At 40.9% G+C, this 24,345-nt stretch overlaps 2 protein-coding genes across 2 annotated transcripts in view; one reads left to right on the top strand and one right to left on the bottom strand.

The window, feature by feature from the left end:
• elp4 (elongator acetyltransferase complex subunit 4) overlaps window positions 1-10,727 on the bottom strand; it is a 49,845-nt gene extending 39,118 nt beyond the window's left edge. Inside the window, exons 1-5 of the mRNA XM_084541661.1 lie at window positions 10,470-10,727; window positions 8,971-9,006; window positions 3,875-3,996; window positions 2,596-2,730; window positions 1,062-1,198 (exon numbers count right to left, since the gene is read on the bottom strand). Of these exons, the coding sequence (XP_084397787.1) occupies window positions 1,062-1,198; window positions 2,596-2,730; window positions 3,875-3,996; window positions 8,971-9,006; window positions 10,470-10,647 (608 nt within the window). The 5' untranslated portion in view covers window positions 10,648-10,727. The remainder of the gene's footprint in view (window positions 1-1,061; window positions 1,199-2,595; window positions 2,731-3,874; window positions 3,997-8,970; window positions 9,007-10,469) is intronic.
• A 7,099-nt stretch (window positions 10,728-17,826) lies between these two features.
• On the top strand, window positions 17,827-24,137 carry immp1l (inner mitochondrial membrane peptidase subunit 1). Its single transcript, XM_084541662.1, has 5 exons — window positions 17,827-18,538; window positions 18,644-18,732; window positions 18,949-19,075; window positions 23,037-23,147; window positions 23,679-24,137. Exons 1-5 carry the CDS (start codon window positions 18,434-18,436, stop codon window positions 23,757-23,759), a joined length of 513 nt encoding a protein of 170 aa, XP_084397788.1. The 5' UTR covers window positions 17,827-18,433; the 3' UTR covers window positions 23,760-24,137.
• Window positions 24,138-24,345: the final 208 nt, after the last annotated feature.

The raw sequence follows: 24,345 nt of genomic DNA, 5'->3' as shown, positions 1-24,345 counted from the left end.
TAAACTCCAAACTGAATACCCACAACATTTATCATGTTTGTATGGGTCCTCTGTTAAACAGTGTCTGTTTGCTGATATAAAGGACGGATTCTATAAAGCCTCCTCCACATCCTCTGGGCTCCAGATTGCTGTATTTGCTCAGTGTGTGTGAGTGCGCCTTCGTGTGCCCTTGTGTGTTCAGCAGCACTCTTTGAGTAAAGAGCCTGTATGACCTCTGAACCCTAAGTACACTCAACGCAGGAGAAATCAAACAGACGCTGAGCAAACAAGACCCTTATTTGAATAGAGATACACAACCTTTCCAAGTGGCAGTTTGACTTAGGCCAATGGCGAGCTATTCAGAATATAAGATGAAGCAGGCAGAAATTTCACTTATTTGCATCAGTTGTTTAAATGATCTTTTATCATTATGTGAGTGATTCAGTATTAAAAATAAATAAATAAATGCTGAAACTGGACAAAGGAATACAGTAAAATCTAGAGGGTTAAGTGGGTGTACAAATAGTGAAACAAATAAGGTGATAAGGGATGATTTCAATTGTAATAATAAATACTTTTATATTTTGAAGCAATTTTGAAGCATATTTTATTAGAGCTGAAACAATGAACTCATTGACTAGCTGATTCAGAACATGACCAACTATTTTGATAATGATTTAACGTGATGTATGATGATGCATTTTTTACTACAATGTATAGACAAAATAATTAATCAAGAAAAAATGAATTAACAATAAAAACAATTACAGCCCTAAAGTTAATTAAATAGCTCTAAATCAATAAAGCTTTCGCATGCTAAAATGTCATAGATTGACTTTTATTTAAAGCACATGCTGGTTACGGGGTTTATACAGTATGTAAAAAATTATGTACGTCTGTCCGATTTCTTGTTTTACCTGTATTCTGCGAACATTGCCATGTTCACTTACCTCTGTTCTGAGGATGATGTCTTATTTGCATAACTGTGTTTTGTGGACAGTGTCATACTTGTGTGCCTGTGTTCTGCGGATGGTGTCTCATTGGTTTCCATGCATTGTGTGGATGGTGTCTTGTCGTTTTACCTGTGTGTGTCTGATGACTGGGTGGGATGTTCTGGAAGGTAGAAGCGGTGGCACTTGGCCGCCTGGCGAATTTCTGGCTCCATTGTCTTGGAAACGTCATAGTAGTGCCCGAACCGGGATGAGGATGCCAGAGCACTCTGAAAAGGTCAACAAGTCAAATTTAGATTAAAAAAATAAAAAATAAATAAAAAGATATCTGGCACCACTGTCTGGCTCTTACAATAAGCCACGTGTAATTTCAGGTATTTTAAATAAGAATGGAAAAATGACCTTATTTGTCTTTCTAATATGTTAATTGAGTGTGCTTGCCAATACTATGGTTACGCAATTGCATTGTTTATGGGTCAATCCTCAACATTCCTACAGCAGAGAAGTTAAATAACCACTACGACCACACTCTTAATCATTTCTTCACATAAATGTCCACTTCTGGCTGTGAAAGCGAACGTGTCAGGGACGCAGGGGAAGGCGGATGTTTTCCTGCAGCTGAAAGAGAGAGTTTTAGCTCTTCTCTCTCAGTGAAACCAGGGATTCCATTGTTGGAGAGGCCCTTAATCTACTCCTAATCTGGATTAGGGCCCCCGGTGTGTCCCTCTCCTGGCGGGACGAGGGGGTCAGCAGGGCAGGGGGGTCAGGGGCTCATCTTCTCTTTGTGAGCTAGGCAACCCGCTTAGCGTTCCATCCCCGCCCTGACGGCCTCACCTTTGATCTGATGTCTTCATTGGTAGAGCGACACAGCGGGCAATGCCAGGAGAGGTGTGTGTAAGGGGAAAGTAAGCGTTGACTCTGGGGGTGAATTTGGGATGCAAATCCTCTGGTGGGGCTTACTAGTGGTTTGTAAAGACGATTTTACAGGGGAAGGGGGAGAGGTGAGGAAAGGACACAGATATAAAGAAGTTTCCAGGGAGAGAGAAAGAGGGAGAGGATCCCCAGGGACACACTGTGTGCTGTTAATCCACATAGCGATATGGATTATAGACCAATGGGGGTAGACTGCAGAGAAGTAGAAGGGGAGGTCACCTCTCCTCAAAGCGGAAGAAAGAGTGTAGGGCTGCCGACCCTAGCAGGGGGAAAGGCAAGGATTTGGGGAAAGACAGAGGCGCAGGTCTGGGTCATAGGGTTGAGCGAGCAGACATGTCAATGCACAGGCTGCAAAGTACTCTTGTTTCCCAGGCTAAGCAGGGGTGCAGGCGTGTGTATGTGTGTGTATATGTGAGTTGGGGACCAGTGAAAAGCCTACCTATCGCCAGCTAAGTGTGAGTAATCTGGTCCAGCTCTGAAAGGAGAGGTTGAGGCCTCATTCACTCCACAAAGGAGTTTAGAAGCTGATGGATTTAGTGGTCGAGACAATTGCCAAACCTCTAAGAGCAGAGATGCAGTACTGCCCATTCTCATGGCATCATTAATAGAGCCGCATTTAGAACTTTTATGAAAAGCAGGTGATCACAAAGATAGGTATATTTTACTTTATGTGGTAAAACAAAAATCTAAATAAGAGCCAAGACGAAAAGCTGCATGAATTCATCTGATGTACCTGTACTTTAGGGAGATTCTGATAGCGCCAGGCAATCTTCATGGCCTCCAAACTGTCTTGAGGTTCGCAAGACAGCCTGGGATGCTCCACCGGCTTGTGGATGGCAACATCATCCAAGATGGGAGCTGGGAGTTCCTGTACAAAACAATACAATGAACTTTTTACGTTAAAATATTTGATATTGAGATATTAATTTTCATTGCTGCGAAATTCTAGAATTGATTAAGAGCACTATGCAAACTGACTGCCGTTAACAGATAAGAGCAACAGTCTTGTTAAATTTAGTGAAGCAGTTAGGAAAAGTATTTATTCATTTAATTTTTCCCTGGAAAATCCTGATTACTTGGCCACTTATAATCATAAACAGGTTTTCAATGGCTTTTACATGTACATGCAAAGATCATTCCAAACAGAAAAAGTATTGTTGCAGCAGGGCAGGAATGATCCTTGTAGATCGTTCATCCGATAGAAATTTATTTGAACCTACAGTACGTCTGACTAAAACAAGACTGAAATGAGTCATTCTTAATTTCTACAGCCGGAATGTGAAATTCAAATGCATGCATTCAATATTGAAAAAGTCTTTCACAAGAGGCCCATTTCTTTCACTGTATGTGACCAGTAACCATTACATTTCTGGCAAAAGACAAAAACTGTTCAGTGGATAGTGAATAAGGGTTTTTCACAGTGAATATATTAACTTGATTTCTTTGAACAAGCTGATTTCTTTCTATATGTCATAGTAATCAATTAAGTGCAACCATAGCATATGAAGATTAGCATACTGCAAATGTAGCAGCGAAAACACAAAACGACGTGATATATCCCCATTGGGAGTCCCCCTCTCTTAATAAGTCTTTGATATGTAAAGAGAGGGTGAGGCTGTGACCCCTCCCACTATCAATCAGTGGGAGGGAGGCCCTCCTCCTGTATGCTGGGTGGCAGTCAGCTTCTGGGGCTATGGTCCTCTTCACAAAGTGATACGTCGGGAAACATTTCAACAATGCCACAACCATGCCACCCTCGACCTCTCATATACCCCCCGTTGACCCCGACACATGTTGGGGAAAGCCGCGTACCTGCATTGTACAGTGGGAACTGACGAGAGAAAATTCTAAAAGTCGTTCCCTATGTCTATGATGTGGAAATAGTAATAAAAACGTCTAGACATATGCAGTCCATTTTAGCATCTTTGTGAATAGTTTGTCAAGACTTGTAAAAGTCGTAGCTCGGAGGACAAATTTCGTTCTTATAGAATTGATGGAACCTCCTCTCATACCTGTAAGATGTCATCAGGGTTATCTTGAGCCGCCGCCACAAGAAGTTCATGTCGACATACCACTCCTTCTGCCAGGAAGTACTTTAAGATCATGCGAGAGTAGCTATCATATCGGTCCTCCTCTAAAAAAAAAGAAACAAATCAAGATTTCAGTTTGTGTGATAATTCAGTGTTTAATGGCTGTTAACACTGTCTGCAGAAAATAATTCACTGATAAGGAGGAAACAGTGGAAAAATATATAAACCTCAAGGTTATCAGTGGATACCGTCACCTTCTTTACCTTTCATTCAGACACCACAGATGCTGCAGTTCATGACCGCATCACAGCTGCCAACTGTAATTGATGTAAGGACCACATTCTGGCTTCCTTTGGTTGGGGACAGGTGAAGTGGCAATCGACATGGCACAGAAACATAGGCGTTACTGTGAGGATCCGACTATCAAAGTGGAGACGACATCCTCAGCTCTCTTGTCAGTGTATTAACAGAAGTCCTGTCCACTTACACCTATCATATCCCCAACCAGCAGCGGAGGTGAGAGGGGGACACCTGCCTAAAGCATTCAACTGACCTCTCCCAGTGAGTGGAAAGGTACCAGTGGTCAGGACATCTGACAAGATGAGGCAGAAATAGGATAAGGTAGGCTCTGTCCTCAAAATGCTTCCTGACATCTGGGTCATTTGAATCTCTCTGCTTTTTTGTATGCATTCTAATGGCAATGGCATCCTTTCACAGCTGTGTTTCTAATGTCACGCACATCAGCTGCATTTATCAATGTAAAAAGTTGAAGTAACTAAGTAAAAGTTATAACAACCAAGATCTCAGCTAAGAGGGTTGACATTACAGCCTGATCTAGAGGTGTGTCACAGGCACTTAGCCGAGTGGCAAGTTATTCTAAACACCAAACATACTTTCTGAAAGTAGCCTTTCTTACTGCACATAAAGCAGCCACCAGGCCATTCCACACCCCAAACCCGCAAAAAAAGATCCTGCATCATCACCATGAAACCCAACCTAGCAGGGTGCATAACTCTGCCCAGCATGCTACTGCTGCTTCCTGTCACAATCACCATTTTGTAAAGATTTCATAGGCCCCTCTTCACAATGACAAACAGTGGGCACAGGGACAAAGGCAGCAGTGACAGTTTAAGGTAATGGGCATACAACTGACAGCTTGGGAATGACATCCTGATGTGTCATCCTCAAACATCCGGGGAATTCCCCCCTCCCACGTTCCCGGTCCACGTCCTCACCTACGGACTTCGGATGGCCCAGGAAATTCCATGGCTCTTCAATTTGTTGTCGGTGGGGCTCCCTGTTCTCTTATTGATGGGTTTCTAGGTCAGCAGGCCTTTGTGGCTTTCAGCAGGCCCCACAAAGACTCCCAGATGGGCCCTCTCAAGATGGGGCCTATTGTGGTTGTGTTTCTATGGGAGCCTTACAAATGGAACCTCCAGGAGTCATTAGGCTGTTGAGGCGGGGGGTATGAGGAGGGGGCGGGAGGTGGCGGGGTAGAGGAGCAACAGGGGGTGGGGGACGGTCATATCTTTGAGGTAGATCCGTCACTCTGGACAGTCATGGGATGATTTTTTTTTTCCTTTTTCGTTTTTTTTTTTTTCTGACAAAGGTTTGATAAAAGGGGAAATGTCTCTGCTTCATCTGCCTTCAAACAAGGGGAGTGTTTGAGTCCTGAATCATAACTGCTAAAGCTGCAGGGGGAGGAGAAAAAATATGTAGGTCACAATGTTTTCCCCTTACATCTCTTTGGTCTCTGAAGTAGCATTATTTCTACAGCTAAACTGAATTTAGGACATTTAGTAGGTAATCAAAAGGACACTGACAACAAACTTCTGATTCACCACTGTATACACTGCTACTAACGATGATGATGTTAAACGTCAATGAGCAACGTTTCAACAAACTGTGCATGTCTCATACAGTCGCTCATACGGCCTCGGTCAGGCCTCATATTGTGACTGCTGCTTGTCTTTGAGCAGTTTGTCGGTGTCAGGCACGTGGCGTTATGAGTTTTGAGGCTGGTCACCTTCACACATTAAAAACTGCAGTCATTTGTGAAGAGATGACTTGTCCTCTTTGGAGTTCTGTTAAGAGTCTACACCCAGAAGTCAAGATTTCAAAAGATATACGGCAATTATTTTGTACTGTATGTAAATTTCTAAGGACTTTTAATGGGTTCTGTTGTCTTTTGTTTTTAATTTTTTGTGCTGCCTTGCTCCAAAAATTATTTCCTCTTGCTGAACAATACTGATCTGAACCGAACCTAGTAGAACGCAACCAACTTCTATAACTCTGTTTAGTTTGTGAGTGACATCACTCTCATCCTTTTGTTGGAAATTAAATTACTTTGCAACTGTTTATACATCTAAGCATTCTCGCCCCAGTTTTGTAGTTATACACATTACTCTCTTCTACTGTTATTGTTAATGCTGAATTCTTTAAGACAATTCAATCTCAAATTGGTGAAACATGTAAATCAATCAGGATAAATATAACGGTAATTATTGTGGACATTTAATTTAACTAAAGGAGTGAGACCATATATGGTCAACATAATAAGCACCAGGAAGCTTTGCTCCTCCTCTTGCAAAAACACAAGAGATGAGAGATCTTCAGACAGCAGCCATACTGGACTGATCCCCCTCTGGTTGACAAATCAGGATAGACAGCTCAAGACACTTCAAAGGCAGACAACGACCAGTCTGATAATTTTATGTCTGTGTCTCACAAACAGGCCATCACGGCTAAAGGGGCAGACTGTAGGAGACGACTGCCTGAAACAAACACAAACAAACACACACTCCGAAACCCCCCCGCCCCCCATTCTATCCACCCACCCACAAAACAAAACAAAACAGACACACACAGCACAGTGTGCACACACACTACTTCTTTCACAGACAAACACAAGAGAGAGCACACACACACACACGCATTTCACCTTTACTGTGTCTCTCATTACCAGATGAAACCAACCGTACATTGATTCACAAAATGGAAGGGAAGAACGCATTAGTGTGTAATCACTGACTGCTGCATCGATTGGGGGGATGAATTAAAGGGCAAAGCAATATCATCAGTTGGTATAGGCCTTGGCTACACACAAATTACAGCTTCAAGGGGAAACATGACTAACTTAACCTCACTGTCCACCAGCGCATATAGCCCAGCCTATGATGAATGATAATAATAATAATAATAATAATACAGTGGAAGACATTTATGTCCCTAGAAAACCCACTTACTTTGAATGTAATTCCGAAAACTTCTACAATACATCTGCAGATGAGCATGTTAATTAAGGTTCACAGTAGAAGTGTGAACACCTGGGATTCAGCTAGAGACCTTCAGGACATTAGTTTATTTGGCATTCTGCTAGATTGTGACATACAACCACAAAAAGTCAGGGAACAGACAGACAGCATTTTTAGGTGTCATTCATTTCAGTTTTATGAACACATCTGATGTTCCCATGGTTGTACATGAACATAAATAGAATAGGCTGATGGTTGCAGTGTCATTTAAACTATATACCTCTTGAAACATCTTCACTGAAAATAGTTAGAAGAGTCTCTTAAAAGCAGAAAGCTATGATGGAGCTAATATATAATACGCCCGTTTATTATCACACATGCTATATTATCTGTATACTGATCAACTAACTTCTGTGGAAGGGAAGATAAAATGTTTTAAAAAAAAAACATCAATGCTTTTAAGTCAAATGTTGTTGTGCATCGTGTACGATGGAGTCATGCGCATTCAATGAAACATACACTTGAACATGGAAAACAGAGCATCGTCAGCTGTGGCATCATAGTGCACTACTGAGTCTAATAAATAAAGTCATCACACATTTTTTAACAATTCCACCTTTTTGGGCATCCAATTTAATAACAAAGCCTTTTTGCTCCATAACTATAGAAGACTGGTTTTACCTACAGGATAATTCTGGTTTATTTCAATCTGGCGCATTTACCAGAAATGTGTCTATTGTGGCTCTATGACTCATGCGAACTTTGCATTTGACACCACCATTTAACTTGAAAAATCACATCAAAACAAATACTAAATTACAATTCTGCTTAGACTAGCATTATAAAAATATACAGCAGATATCTCCTCTCAGTTCTGTCAAATACATTAAGCAGACATGGTTGGTTACGTTCTATAACATTTGTTTTTTTAATTTACGTAAAACAAATATCCGATCATTTAAAAAAAAAAAAAATTTGGACATCTGTACTTCATACACACTTAATTTGTAATACTGATTTTTGAAATCACAGATTATCCTGTATTATGAGAAAGTTTGCAAGTTCTTCTAATTTTACAGTTGACTACATTTGCTTGAACCGAAGAACACAGACTCCTCTGTGTTCTTTAGCTAAATGAAGTGGAAGAGGAGACAAGAAAAGTGGAAAGAGAAGCAGAAAGTCAAGAGAACCTCTGTAATCTGGTGATATCCCATAAAAACACAATGTGAGGGATCACAGTATCTGCATCTTGTGATACTCTAGGACTTACTAATGATTTAAACCACAATCATAGATGAGAGAAAGTTAGAACCGTGCTGTATACTTAGGCCCAAGTATAGAAAATATCCAAAAATATAGAATGTGATGCCTATATATAGTTATGCACAACTGTAGTTTCTAACAACGAGAGGTAGTATATGTGTAAGTTTCTATTTCATTCTCGTAAATTAGAACCATGCAAGCATGGATTCACTACATTTTGTCTATCATGAAAACTAACTAAACTGAGAGCTATCCACAGCCTCACATGTCAACACATTTTCCCCTGATGCAGGTCCCCATATGTTTAGCCATTATGGCATTCACAGGTGATCACTGTCAGTGTCACATCTGTCTCACTTTCTATAAGACTCTTAAGATGATTCATGTAAAGGTGGAAAGCTGTAGGAGGCATGCGCTTTTTGAACAAAGTTAGAACAGAGGAGGCACTATGCAAAAAAACACCAGGTTGAAAAGAAAAACACATAGTAAATTATTATACCATTTCACAGGAACATTAAAGCAATCTACATTTGATCTGTATACTTGAAATGATAGGCTCACCTATGAGAAGCACAGTTCCCACTGCTAACCCGCCACCTGTTTTTGAAGACAAAAACAATATCAGTTACATACTGAATTCATCCTTTATAAGAAAACAGCTCACAGCACAAATTTTGTCTCAGTGTTATGTGAATACGTGCCATTGATCAGGTGTAGCAGCTAAATAGAATACCGCCAAACAGTGTTTCCCCCCTGTGCTTTTCTTGTGGCAACATGGCTCCAGTAAGGAATGAACTATAGGAGAACTGGCTATTTGGAGATATATATATATATATAGTGCTTTATTGTGGCAGAAGTTCTAGTAGTGTTGTTAAAAAGGGCAGCTTTCAAGTTAAATGTCAACCCTTTTATAAATCTGTCTATTTTCTGTTTAACTCAGTGTGTATTTTGCACTGACACAAATTGCTCCTTCCATGTACCAGTCCAAAAAGCACTCTTTATGGCTGGTAATGTGGAACTTCAGTGTTCTTGATAATAAAAAGCATAAAAAGGAATAATAATAATAAAAAACGCTGAGATGCTGCCACACCAGCAAATTTGGTTACAACATGGTTACGGTGAACGCTACAGGACTACTTTCATACCATTCTCAGTCCAGCTGTACAACAACTCACCTTTCTGTAACAGATAACTCCATGTTAGTCATGGTAATGGACACTATTGCACCTTACTATCATCCCTGTGTATATAATATATATTCTTCTATCTCTATTTCTTGTACATTTATATATACTAATATGCTAATTTGTACATTTTGCGTATACTATTTTATTTTATCTTATTTAATCTTTCTTTTATCCGTGGTTCTTAAGAGTATTACTGCTACTGTGACCAAGCAATTTCCCTTGTGGATGAATAAAGTTTATCTAAATCTAAGTCTAAGTTACATAATAGAGAATAGGCTTGAGGCAAAACCAATAAAATTCAATGGAAAAACTCTGAGGTGCGCATCCCTTACCTCCCAGACATTCTTTGGGAGCAAAATTAAATCAATCAAATCTTTGGACGCTTTAAATGTGTATCTCCTGACACTTTTGTTGTGGTTAACAAAACCAACATACAAAAGTTGCTTATCAGACGAAAATAACCAAATAAAATATTCTTTAGTGCATTAGTTTTCTGTTGTCTTTTATCGATCAGGACATGTTGAGTTGACAATGCTATGTTTCTGCCATCAGTTGAAGGACAAGACACGTGTTCGAGGAAAACATCTTGGAAAGGGACACTGATAAGTCAAGATCAATGCATAAATTAGGTTGAGACAATCCGAGTCTAATATCTGCAGTAGGCTTCAGTATAATATCTTGCTTTGACAAATACAAAACACACGAGTGTGTGTCAATGCACAGATTTCCACTTCGTGATATTACTTGCACTGACATTATCCATGAAGTACTGTGAAGTTCGGCATACCTAGCCAACATTACACTGAGGAACACCGTTAGCCTGTGTAGCTATCGCCACCGTTACATCTGAAGACAGACTGACAGTACACTGACCGAGCAGATAGTCCAGTGACGTGACACCGGTCGAAACTAAAAGCTGTCCATTCTGAACCGAAGGTCTGGTGCCAGGTATGGAGATTAACTTGCTCCTTGTTTTCTTCTGGAAACTCGTACTATTGAACGGTGGACGTTCAACTGAGGGTTTACCCACACTGCTCACGGGAGCTGCCATATTGCTAATAACGTGGGTACGGCTGTGGATGTTTTGAGCCGCGTTATCCAATCACGGAGGAGTTTGTTAGCGCTCCGCCAATGAGCGTAGCGAATGTTGCGATGCCGCTTCTGGACGCAGTCAAACAGGAAGTTTGGATTTGTTATGGTAAGTGCATGGTCAGTGCCTCGAATTACACATTGGTAAGTGAGTAAGGCATCATTACTCATTAAAAAGCTAGTAGTGTTTGTGTTTTTTGGTATAGGTTTACGTTTTCTACAACAACGGGAGTTTAAAGGTTTTTGGCAGAAGCTATTTAGTATCTTAAAGTCTAGTCTCAACTAGCTTTGTGTGGCTATGACCTTGTTCTTTCATAGAATGTTTGACAGAACTAGCTCTGTTGCTTTCACGCTCTTCTTTTCTTTTTAACCAACAGAACAGAGGTAGCTACAATTAAACATTTCAATTTTGTCATTCCCTACCCATAATGGCAGAACATTCGCAGCCTATTCTATTCTATTCTGTATTGTAGTTAAGTTAAATAACAAATTACAGTGTCACTGTATTTTTGAAAACTGAAAGTGTTGCTTAACCTTTATAATTCACTCAGAATATAGACAATTGTTTGAACCAGCTTTTAAAAAGTAATAGCAAATGACTTATTATGTAACATGTTAGGATTAACAATTTAAGAGAGTAAATTACTAAATTGTTGTTATTATTGACATTTATCTCCATTCTGTTCTATTCTGTTTAGTAGCAAATTTCTAAAATGCAACATGTTGCATTGTAAATTGTGAAGAGAGTATATTGCCAAATTGTTTTTATTGTCGCCATTTATTTCTATTCTGTTCTATTCTGTTCTATTCTGTTCTATTCTATTCTAATCTTTACATCGCCTTTGTTCAACTTCAACTTTATTGTCGTATTCAAATATAATAACATTCTTCAATGGCTATTTACAAAACATTTAATACACAATATACAGTACATCACACGACAACTATGAGAAACACATACTGTATTGGGGGCTTCAGCTTTTAAGAAACCTGACTGCCTGTGGGCAGTTACAGAGACAGGTGGTGTGAGAATTGATGATCTGGTAACAATCTTTAAATGGAAAGAGTAACAACAGAATATGCAGGGTGGCTGGAGTTCTAAATTATTTGGGCTTTGCTTTTGCAGCTGGTGGTGTCAGTGTTTTGAAGTTGTGCTGGTAAGTTTCAAGCCAGCAATTTTTGCTGCTGTCTTGCGGTCCTCTAGAGCAGTAAAGTTGCCAAACCGCTCTGTGATACAGCCTGTCGAGACACTCTCAATAGTACGGCAATACAAGACTCAGACATAAGTGTTTTGACACTTATTCCTCAGAAAACAGAAGATGCAGTTGGTGTTAAGAGACCACGTGAGGGTGTGAACCAAGAAATCCATGTCAAGTGATGGAATTAGAAATATGATGTCACCTGATCTTTCTAAAATTAACAGTGATTTATTTTGTCTGATTGACATTTTAAGAGAGGTTGTGCTTTCATGTCTTCCACTGCCCTCCTATAGACCATCTTATCATTGTTGCTTATTGGTATATTCATTGTAGTGTCATTTGTAGTTTTAGGATGCAAAGCGGTTGTGTTTAAACAGACTGTATGATAGGAGACTGAGACAGCATCCCAGAGGCAAGCTGTCCCTAGTAGGCGATTTAAGCTTCTGCGTCACTTTGACAATGTAGCTACGTCGTCAGACCAGACCATACACAGACCCTGACATGCACCTCCTCAGAAATGTAACTATGTGACAAGAGCTGTGATTGGTCCGTATGGTAGTAGCGTGTTTCTGCTTTAGTATTTCTGGTTGCATCTCCATCTCTGCAATTTTGATTGTTTTGGATCAATAAAGATGGAACACATTGAGGAAAGGTTAACTGAGGAGGAAATAATGTAGTTAATCTACTGGAACATTAGGAAAACTGTAATGGGGAAAAGGTAGCAGGATCATTACACTATGTAATAATTCTGCATTATTTTATACATGATATAACCAGTCTTTTGCCCTCAATTACAGAGATGAAAGCAGGTGGTCATAATCATTAAAGGCAATGATAGATAGAGTGATCACTGTTATCTTAAAGACAGCTCTAATGTAAGAATAAATGAATCTGTTAAAATCTACCTATTAACCTAAATCCTTACTTCATTGCTTTTTTTTCTTACATCATATAGTGTAATAAGTAGGTCATGGGTGCATTTATTCAAGCGCATCTTAATAATACAGAGCAGCTTCTTGTGCCCGTGCACGTGGGAGCAGCTGTATGTAAACTGCTATGTATTTGTGATAATATTCACACAGGCCAATCAAGCAGAAAATATATTATTATTCATTGAGCATTTATTTTAATTTTATTTATTTATATATTTATTTGTCGTTACTTTACAGACCATAGTGGCAATTGGCATCTAATAATACACACATACAGTAGAATGTAGTAGTAAAGTACAATGTGATTGCTGAAAGGGTCTTCTGTGTATTTAAGCAGTAGAATGGGGCAAGATGAATCAGATACTGAGACACTGAATGTGCTTCTGCTGCTATTCACAGTTTAATGGTCAAGTAGACTGGTCCAAAAATGTCCAGCAATTTAGACTGTATCAGGCTAAAACAAAAATAATAGCAAAAACTCATGAGGTGTGAGTTTATAAGGCAGGTTCTGTGGAATGAAATGCAGCACTCTGCACTCAGATAAATGTTTCAGGTGAAAATGATAAAATGGATGGATCAGCTGTTGATGATGTTAGACATCATTAGGGACACCTTTTCCTCCTGTGGACCATCTTTATATACTGTATTTCGAGTAGTTCTCATGGACAAACTGGTGATAGGAGAACTTTTAAAACTCGTTGACTGAAGAGCAATCGGTGTTATCCTTAAGACAGCTGTGAAAAGCTTTGTGCAGCAGAGAGAGGCCAGAGGCAGCGCAAGATCACAGGATGCTGTGAAGCTCCAGAGGAAGCAATTGCCCAACTGCTCACTTTACAAATGCTCTCAGCAGAGACAGTCCTGCTGTTTTGACAGCACTGTTGAGATTTATATGTGCTGACAGGAGACCAAGGGAATATATCATGACTGACAACACTGGGCATTGTGGAAAGCCTATATGAGACAAATAAGATGCGCTAACTGACCTGCATCTCAGAAGGAGAGCCTGTTTCAGCAATGCAAGGATGTATGAGTGCACTGCTTTCTCCACATTTTCTGTACATTGCTAGTCACTTAGAGTAATTACCAGTTCTCTGAAGTGTAACCCCTGAGCTCTGTTGCACTGTTTAGAGTGTGGTAGCGTACACAGAACAGTTTAAATGTATTAAAATAACACATAGTTCCCCCTTCTCAAAATGTCATCTAGAAGGTAGGTGTTTTTCTGGAGTGTTTTTGTCTGTTCTGTCAGTCTCTGTATCTGATTGAGCTATATAATGGCAGCAGTCATAACATGTCAGACCTTTCCTGGTCAGATTGTTTTGGTTTGTTCAGTCTAATTCTGCCATGAGTGTGGAACTGCGAGAAGCAGTCGGGGTCTTTTGTCCGGAGGACGCAAGATTATCATCAACATGCACCATGTTTGTTTTGTTAACATTGAAAGGAAAGCAATATTCTAAAGGTGCAAGTACAATAAGTGTGTAACAGGTTTTGTGCGCAGCTAATTTTGTCTAAGGATGTGTCTTTTTCCATTTATTCAACCCAATTTGAATAGCTTTATTATGGCTTCCAGAGATTTTTTCTTGTTGCAATATAATATTTAGCTTGACCTACAGGATATGAACTGAAGAGAAAAAATACCTTAAGTGTTTATTCATTTATAGAATTAAAGGAAATATTCTGTTCTTACATTCTTGAAAAAATGTAGGTTGGCTTTTCGTTCTGTGTCAGGCTGTGTCATGAACCGGGCAGTGCATAACCCAAACTCCTTTGTGAATCTGATATAACACCAGATAAGATCTCTGGAGTCTCTCAGCACCAGGCCAGCAGCACACAATCACTTGTGTTCAATACAATAAGGTTTAGTGACTGATTTTCCATTTGGTGTAATTGGCTGGGGACTCTGTCAACCTACGTTTCCTTTCAGTTCATAGCTGTTGCATTCATATCACTTAGCTATTATTTGCTTTGGCTGACCCATTGATTGTAGGTTTAAACCCTCAGCTCCTCAAATAGTAACCTCGCTCAGCTGTTCCTCGGCTGTGTTGCCGTTAGCAACAATGAAAAGAGCAATATGGAGATCAGTCCTTTCAATTAAGCCTCTGATAGAAGGCAGAGATGAGGGCTAGATGTAGAACTCTATGACTGGGACTTTTACATCTGTCACTCCCCATCCAGCCAGGTGTCTGTGTTTAAATCAGAAGGATTATCTCTGATTGCACTGATAGTTGAAACAGACCCCCTTGGTTGCCAAACCTCCTCCTTTTTATAGCTCACATTAAGATCAAATCAAGCTCTGCGCAACAGGACTAATGCCCCACCCTCCCCTGCCTTCTGCTGTCCAGAGGAAGACATCAGAGGTGGGATTCGTCCCCACTCTGGTCTGCCTGCTCCTCCAGACTCCCCTCCATCTGGGATCCTCAGGGAGAAGAAGAATATCTGACAAGGGGCTCGTAAGCCTCTTAGCCCCCCTGTTGCCCAGTTCTCTCTCAGCCCATGTTTTCCTAATTTAGTTGTGTAAGAAGTCCACTGCAAGGCCCTTGTGTGCTGTTTGGATTGAAATTCTCTTTGTGGTTCTATTAGACTGGCCATGTATATCAATTAACACTACTCAGCCATGACAGGGTCAAATCTCTTGAGACCAGCAGCCTTAATTCCTTAAAGAATATTTCCTTATGGCTTCAATAATGTGTATTTAATTAGGTGTCAGTTTAGATTTTCTCTGCTATTATGTTTTGTTTGCTATTGTTAAATTAGATGAGGTTTAATTCTTAATTACATTAATTAGCTAAACTCATTGGAAGTGGGTGCATTGGAACATTCAGTAAAAATTCAACGATGCAATTTATTATCCTCATTTAAAGCAGTTTTGTCCTATAATTTTTTCCAGCGTATTAATTATATATTACAATATTTTCTGAAGTGTTGATGTTTGAAGTTGCTCTTCTTGACAATCAGTCTTTTAACCACAATCTTAAAGAAGTCGGTCAATCGGTCAAAGTGAGCCAATGTAGAAACATAACCAGAGGTAATATCAGTTTATCAGTTTATTCTTGGAAAAGCATCACATTGATTGATGTAAAAAAAAATAAAAAAAAATGAAAGAAATATACTTTGCTAACATGTTATATTACAAGCGTCTTTAATTTTTCCCTGAAAATTATTTTGACAGGTGAGCGAACAAAGTTAATCCAACTCTTAATGGTAATATTTGGTAATGCAAAAACAAAAAGACTTCACATTCATCTGTTTTGTGATTGCTCTACCCTGAATGAACCGGCCTCCCCCAGTAAGAGGATCACAGAGTTAAACACACAATGAGATGTATCCATCGGTAGCTTTTCATTAGTGATCCCCGTCTTTTCCCCACTGTAGCGCTGGGCCGTGACAACGGGAGGCCAGTGTCCACAGATGGTTCTGTAGGGAGGCCTGCACTGACTTTTTTTTTTTTTTTTTTTGTTTTCCCATGAACATGTTTGCTGTGTAATCCTGGATTAACGGACAGACTTTGTGTTAATTTACAGCTGTAATACAGCATTCAATTAATGCTGGTGTCCCCTAAGACACACATGCACTGGGTATTAGGGGCAAGAGATAGTATGGGTTGCCTGACTCTTTGCCTTTGGGGAATTAGAGGCAATAGAGATCCAATCAGAGGTCTCTGTGGATGTCCACCTCATTCTGAATCCCAAAGGAGCCGCTGCAGCTCATATATATACTTTCGATGAAACACATAGGTAGTGCTATTGTCTGTGTACATTCACACACAATCTCACCACTTGCGCACACACACATACACACACACTATCAATGACAGAGGGTGCCTTAGAAAACCAGGCGGCTGCATATGGACTCTCTTGATATCAGTCACTGGCCGTGTGATCTTGTTATGCAAAGTCCCTTAATCCCTACCTATGATGAATGCATGCTGGAAAGGAGGGGGGGCAATGAAACCGAGATATGAGGGCAGCTGTACGGAAAGCTGTCCACTGTGCTTTGCGAATGAGTGCTAACAAAGATTCCTGATCCCCAGCCTAGCAGAAGGAAGAGCACACGTGAGATCATGTCTGAGAGTGCATTACAGTGCCACAATGACAGAGATGCTGGTGGAGCAAGCTGAGAGAAAGACAAATAGAGATGAGCATGTTGCCTTAGCGCAGGCCTGAGATGCACATTAACCTTTAGACCACTTGCTTCCCAACAGAGGAATTATAGGGCCAGAGGTGTTATTGTACCAGCTGGGGGAGGACCAAGTTTATAGTTCCTGTGGAACAGAACAAGAGACCGGAGCAGGCTGCAACTGGAAAGGGCACTTCATTTGGGCCCTGTGCTGAGTGTATATATGTCCCCCTTCACCTGCTCAAGCTCTGTCATTCACAGTAGCAGTGAAAAGCACAAGGTTGCCAGGGGTGACCCAGGAACAGAGAGAAGAAGTGGAATAGCAGCACACTGGGAGGTGAAAGGATGGAGTTGGTCTTTTCTGGATCAGAAAGGATGGCGAATGGGCCAAAGACAAACCATGCTAGAGATGAAAGAATAGATAGAGGGTTTAATAGGTGAAGTATAGTTGGAAAGAATGAGAGAGCATTGTGTGCGAGAGAGAGGAGAGTGCGGGGGGGTAATGGGATTAGGGGTAACACCTTTGGCAGGGCTGGGAGAGCCACCTGACACCCGGTCTGTTGGGAACCTGGGGAGAAAGGGGGTGGAGGTGGTGGGGCAAGGGAGAAATTGGGGGTCTAATCCTTGTCCATCTTTGGGAAGTCATTCCCAGAGCTCTGAGGATTTGGGGCTTTGGTTTCCGCTCTGCTTGCTTTGGTTAATAATACCCTGGGAGGGAGAGAATGCATGGAGAGAGAAAGAGGGAAAGAGACAGAAGGAATAAGGGAGATGTAGAAAAAGATTTCTTTACCCTGTGGTGGACTGGCAGGACAGCAGCTTGAGCTAAAAGAAAATGTTTGAAGTGTCGACTAACATCTAAGCCATCGGTACCTATTGTTACATAGTTTCTGTTTATGTGTGTGCAGGTGCGTGCGTCCGCTCCTGCGTACGTCCTCTACATGACGGTGTGTAAATACTGGCTTACTTTCCTGTGTCCATCCCACAGGTTGCAGCCTGAGTAAAAGTCAATAAGCCGAGTGTGTCTGGGATGTTTGCTTAGAAGACACATAGATAGTTCTTGTGTGTGTGACAGTGTTTGCAGGGCAGTTGTATGGGTGCTCGGGGTGTCTTTGTGTTTCTATGGTGCTGACAGAAGTTGATAAGTGCTCTAATGATTGTGGTGGTGGTGGAGGCAGCACAGTGTCAGGGACTAGCTGCGGACACTGCAGAGCTGCTTGGCTGGAGGTGTCACAGCTTCTGTGTTTGTCCATCACCTGAGCACAAGGTGTTGATTGGCCCATCCTACACGGGATCAAAGTTCAGGGGCAGTTTTCTGGTGTGAACTGGCCGCTCAGCCTCTGAGAATGAAACACCAGAGAATGTGCCATCTTAGCAGTAGGCCAACTGTGACAACCTTGTCCACACCTTGAAAAATTAAACCCCAAACAGCCTTTGTTTTTAGAAATCCCATAAAGGACATAAGCCTACCTTAAATGGATAACAACGTTTTGTTCTGTAGGTGGAGATGTTCCGCCGTGTGCTGCAGAGTACCTTGGGTTTTGTGGGCTACACAATCCAGTATGGCTGCATCGCACACTGTGCCTTCGAATACATTGGAGAATTTGTGGTGGTTTGTATTAATGAGATTACTGAATTAATGACTGACTCTTTCTCAGTTTGTATCAGTTTGTCGGTTTGAAAGAGATAACGGTGTTTGTTTCTTGTTTAAATTCAGTGTTCTGGTCCATCCATGGAGCCCACCATCGTCAACCACGATATTGTCTTCTCTGAACGGATGAGTCGCCATCTTTGTAACATACAAAAGTGAGTGCATTTATATGTAGCAGGCAGAAAGGAGACACAGCAAACATTTCACGATTTACATTTGTGATTCACTGCAATTTCTATTCTTTTATCTGTTACCCAAAAAGGAAAAAAAAAATACAAATATACAGTAAATTATGAGAAAGATTTTGCAATTTCTTGTTAATTAATTCTCCCTGAGTTGTTATTAATTAAGTTAAGGTGTTTCCTTTTCAGAGGCGATATTGTCATTTGCAAGAGTCAGTTTGACCCAAATATGAACATTTGCAAAAGGGTAATTGGTTTGGAGGGTGACAAGGTCTGCACAAGTGGCCCATCAGCTCTGTTCAGGACACACACCTATGTGAGTATGAGTACATCATGTCTGTATCTATTGAGCTGCTTTTCTTCGTACGTCCTGCGATAACCTACTTTACCAGGTGAGGTTTCTGGCAGCAGTTTTACTATCTCGCTTCAAACTTCTCAAGAAAAAGTAGTTAAAGATATAGTGAAATAGAACGTGAATAAGGAAGGCATTTACTACAGCAACAACAACAAAAAAAAAGCTTGATGGTTTGTTTCACCCTCAAATGACAAACTGAATCTCTATGCATAATGCAAAACTGTTGCTCAACTTTTTTTTCTTTCTTTGTGCGTGCACCGCTGTCTATAGACCATCATTGTTTACGTTTTAGGCCGCGCACGTCCATTTTGTGTCATTGGTCAAAATATCAGCTTTTGACAACACCTATATTTCCTCAGAACAGTGATAAAACCAGAGAGTGAACAGGGGTTCTGCTGCTGAAACCACTGTCATTGCTTTTCTATTACTACTCTCCCCAACACCCACAGCTCAGGCCTGCAATCTCTCTGAAGCCTGTTAGAGTTAGTGCCAGCCGAATGCACAGACTGATGGGTGGGAGGAGGGGTGTCTCTCTCTCTGTCTTGTTCTCTCTCTCTCTCTCTCTGTTTGTGTGTGCGTGCATCCACAAACCAAATGTTGTGTTTATGTTGCATCTTTTTTGAATTTATTGTGTATGTTATAGACTATAAGCAGACTGTTGAATGAGTTCAGCAAAACATAGCACTAGGCCAAGCCCGTAAGTGCCATTCATCAAATGAAAAAGGAAATAAATAGGGTTCCTCTTCTTCTAGTTTCACCAAACACATACAGAGGACTAAACTTGTGAGAGGGGGCATCATTGCGCTGTGAATGCACTGACAGTTGAAGTCGTTTTAAAACTTGCCACTAGGTGGAGAACTGCTACATTCAGGTTTAGGTCAAGTTTGGGATGATGCTTATTGACTTCCATTCATTCACTGTCAGTCACTTGTATCACAATAGATTGACATGCCGTGTTTCAAATAAGAAAAGAAATGTTTCAAACAGGTTTTCATTTTGTACTTTACATTAACTAAATGTCTATCCACTTAATCTACAGCCTGTGTCACCTGAATACTCCCTTTGTAATGTACAGTATTTAATGTATTTATCAGGAATCCACAAATTAAGAGTGCTTCGCGACCAGACTTTGAAATACTGCACTTTGTTCGAACAGGATTATTTAGTTTTTACAGAATTTGTATGATAACTTCCCTTTAAAAAATATCACACTCTAATGGATGGACAATAGTTTACGCATGTATGCATATTAGCCATGGCGTGTTGCATACAAATTGAAACTTTTTTTTTAATCTAATGCAGCCTCATATACGCTTTGCCATGTTACTTTTTTTAAACTCCCAGGAGCAAAATTGCTGCCTTTGTGTGACAGCATTTGTGGAAACTGAGAAAATACCTGCTGTTAACATAAATGTTTGGGCTCCCTCTGGGAGGTTTATATGTGTTTGGGTGTGATTATTATGATGGTGTGAGGCATTATGCGTGGACTTGTAAAGACAAAATTTGGAAGGCGGTGCTAGACCCTGTCATCACCTCCGTTTTTGTTCAGACAGACGGGCAGGTCCTCTCCACCCTCAGAGATCCAACATCAGACTAATTGCCCCGTCACCTTTTAGGAATCATTTCTACGTCAGAGCTATGGTGTCAAAACAATGACACTTGATCCCTAATATTATACCAGAGCGAGACAGAGAAAGAGAGAAGACATAGGAGAGATGAGTTGTCCCCATACATTCTGTTCTTCGCAGTAAAGACAGACATGAACTTAATATTCCTGTATTAAGCTGAACATATTTCCCCTCCCCAATCATGTTAACGTAATGAGCGCTGTAATGGTGTGGCTGTTAAACAACACACCTCCAGAGTGAGGAGAGCTCCAGTTTCAGCTCTTCTCGACACGTCTCTGACAGGTACACAATGCCTGGCGTCGACCCAACCTCCAACCACAGGACGGGTGCAGTTTTTGCCATCCATCACACCCTAGTCGCCAGCAGAGCTGATCAAAGCGACTCCTCATCTAAACTGCTACACCTCTGTTTTGAGCCTACCTGGATCTCTGGATATCCGTGCGGTTGTAAATGACATGCGCTGATGACAGTTTCATCTGTTACTCTGTCAAAATCAGACATGTTGATACTGTTATGTGCCAAAATGACAAATTACTCGCATAGCCTGTCTACAGAGAAAACGTCTTAATTACAACCTTTACGCGCAGGCTATAAAAAATGGTTTTAACTCTTTGCTGCTGTTTGAAAATGCAGTCGTCTTTGAACAGCGGAGTCAAGGAATGCGCATTGTCTGGTTTCACCACTACTTTACATCAATCTAGTTTTCCTTTGACTTACTATTTTTTTGTTGTTCACACACCTGTGACTTGGAAGGTGATACGCGTAGGCTTTTATCCTCAAGCTGGCCACAGTATGGCAGGTCAAGTTTCACACCTCTCACTTTCTACTTTTTTGAAATACTGCCTGGTTGATCCTGTACTCAGGCTTGGGTTTCTCTGATAGTTAATTTCTTTTGAGTCAAAAGATGAAGTGCTTATTTGTGCTTTCGTCAATCAGACGTTGGCGATCCCCATTAATGAGGTTGAACTACTTATGAATGGAACAGAAATATTATCAGAAGTGGCTCAGAAAATCCTTTTCAGTAAATAACATTTCTATGTGGAGAGGTTTTTACTAAATTCTGGACAGGCACTTAAAACTTCTTTATCAAACCGCTGTGTCTTTAGGAAGAGAAGAACAAGGATGAGGCTTTCAAAAAACAACCAAGATGAGGAGTAACGGGGGGTTCTGGTTTGGCAGATGACAAACGGTGGTGTTTCTTTTTCCTGTGCTTGGGAGCCAGCATATGTTACCATGTTAATGAGGTGTAATGGTGAGAATCCAGCATGCTGACATATGGTTCTCAGATGACTCCTTTAATGATATTCATTTGTGTCGTTGTTATTCACTGAGTTGTTTACCTCATGTTAGGTCAACGTGTCACTGGCTTGTGATTATGTCACATCATCTGTCTCAATTATCAAATATGAAATGAAATGCAGCGTCCCGCAGTAGGACTGGAGACTCTAATCAGAGAGCAGGGTGATAGGGAAAGGGAATACAAGCAGGGGCGAAGAGGTGACGTCACCTCAGTGTGGATAATACTCTGTTTCTTTATTCACGTTATTCTCTTTTCTCCAGAGGACTTTTGCCGTTAAAAAGTTAGGCAACACAAAAATAGACTCGTGGATTGTGATGCCCATTATGACAATATAATGTGTTGTTGATCCTGTCTGCACATATAGGGGGGACAGCGCACTTAATTAGGGCCTTGACAAGCCTACTCTCCTAAAGTGATGAGATTAATCATAATTGGTGTCACTGTGAATTAGAGCCCGCTTGGATGACTGCCCCACTGGCAGGTCGGACCGCGGTGGAGACCCTTGGACACTGCTGCTAGCCGCAGCTTAGCCCTCTCCCTCTCTTGCTCGCTCTCCTTCTCTCTCTCTCTGTCTCTCTTTTACTCTCTCTGCCCTGCTATCTCAGGCCCCTCTTTGGCTTTGCCCTGCCTGGGTAAGAGGGGTGCAGGTCTCAGCCAACAGCCTAATGACCCTGTTTGAAGTTCTTCTAAATCCCCACCCCGACCCGACCCTGCCCGTTACCCATGACCCTTCTCCTAAGACGGTGCAGGGTTAAAGAGGAACAGGCAGGTCGACGTTAAGATAGGCTGAGGAGGGAGGGGTGGCTGTGGCGGCTAGTTGGGGGCAGGCGGTGGCGTTAAGGTAGATTCTCACCACATAACAGATCAGCTCACATTTACATGTTAAAGTTAAGTAGTGCTGCAACTTCAAGCATTCATTTTCTTTGTTGCGTAGAAGAAACAGCCTCCACATGAATAATTTTTGCCCTCTTTCTGTGTGTGATGATGTTTTTAGGTTCCAAAAGGCCACGTATGGCTAGAAGGGGATAACCTTAGGAATTCCACTGACTCAAGGAACTATGGCCCAGTTCCCTATGCTCTCATCCGTGGGCGTGTTTGCTTAAAGGTAACAGTAGCAGTGTACAGTATGCTGTCACACAGTATGGTCTTTTGCAAATTCTGAAAGTTGACTGAATCTCATGTGTGGGTTCTAGTATTAGACGTCAAGCTCCCGTCTATGTTATTTGTTCTGCCTTTAAGCTTTTATTAGGCCATTATAAGCACAAAGATATGAGTCAGTTGGAAGTTCAAAGCAAGTGTGTCTGATTGACTAAAGCCTGGACAACATATTGTCTAGCTTTCCATTCTGCTATGTTGTCATTGTCACTGGATGTCATAGCAACCACGACCCTGGAAACAGGTCAGCCAACCTTCTGTCCATCTGATTGGGCAGCGGCACTCCACTGGAGGCCCTATTACGACAGCTGATGAAATAACAGGATTTTCTATGAGTTGTGTGCATCATTAAAAGCTGTATTAGCAAATGTGTCCAAGATGTGCGCTAAAGTGTTGCACATGATGGTTGGAAGCCCTTTATTTTGTTATTATGCGAGTCTCCTTTAAACCATTGTTACTCTGTTCCTTTTGTCCTTTACAGCTCTGGCCGCCGCATAGTTTTGGCACCCTGAGTGAAAGCCCAACCAAACGGATCATTAAAAGTGACTCGGACTCGGACTGACTCATCGGCTTTGTACATACTGTATGTTACTTTGTTTTCAATCATTTTTTAAATAAAACGGATATTTATTGAAAAGAAAATCTATTCATTTGGGATCAGCATTTTAAAGGTTTGTTTTAGGCAGAACTCATGATTTCCAGTTCATACATACTTCATTATTTGCACTGCTTTATAACTGTCAGGCCCTTCATTGGGGGTGTACGCTGTAGCTGTGCAGCAGTGTAGGAACACCATAGCATGAGCAGTAAATCTGTGTCTCTGTGGTACCGCTAATGGCAGAGAGACAAAGATGAAACACACAAGGTTTATATTGGGCGATTGCGCTCTTTTAGTAACAAATCAATAAATTAGAGACTTAATCATACATAACAGTCATTACTATACAGTAGTAATAAGTTGGTGAATTAAACCGTTTGATTGAATTGGCTCTTACATAACTGAATTACAAGATTTTCTTACATTAAACAAGGGATAACTGGCAAAATCTACTAAGCACAACGTCAGCAGTTGTCTCATTCCCTTAAAAATGTGTTATTAATTTCATGTTTACCCTTTCTTGGTATTATGGTAAAACAAAGGCTCTCAG

Source organism: Chelon labrosus (genome assembly GCF_963514085.1).
Source record: "Chelon labrosus genome assembly, chromosome: 3".
Lineage (NCBI taxonomy): Eukaryota > Metazoa > Chordata > Actinopteri > Mugiliformes > Mugilidae > Chelon > Chelon labrosus.
The sequence above is the reverse complement of the archived record's forward strand: the minus strand, read 5'-3'. Positions and strand labels throughout refer to the sequence as shown.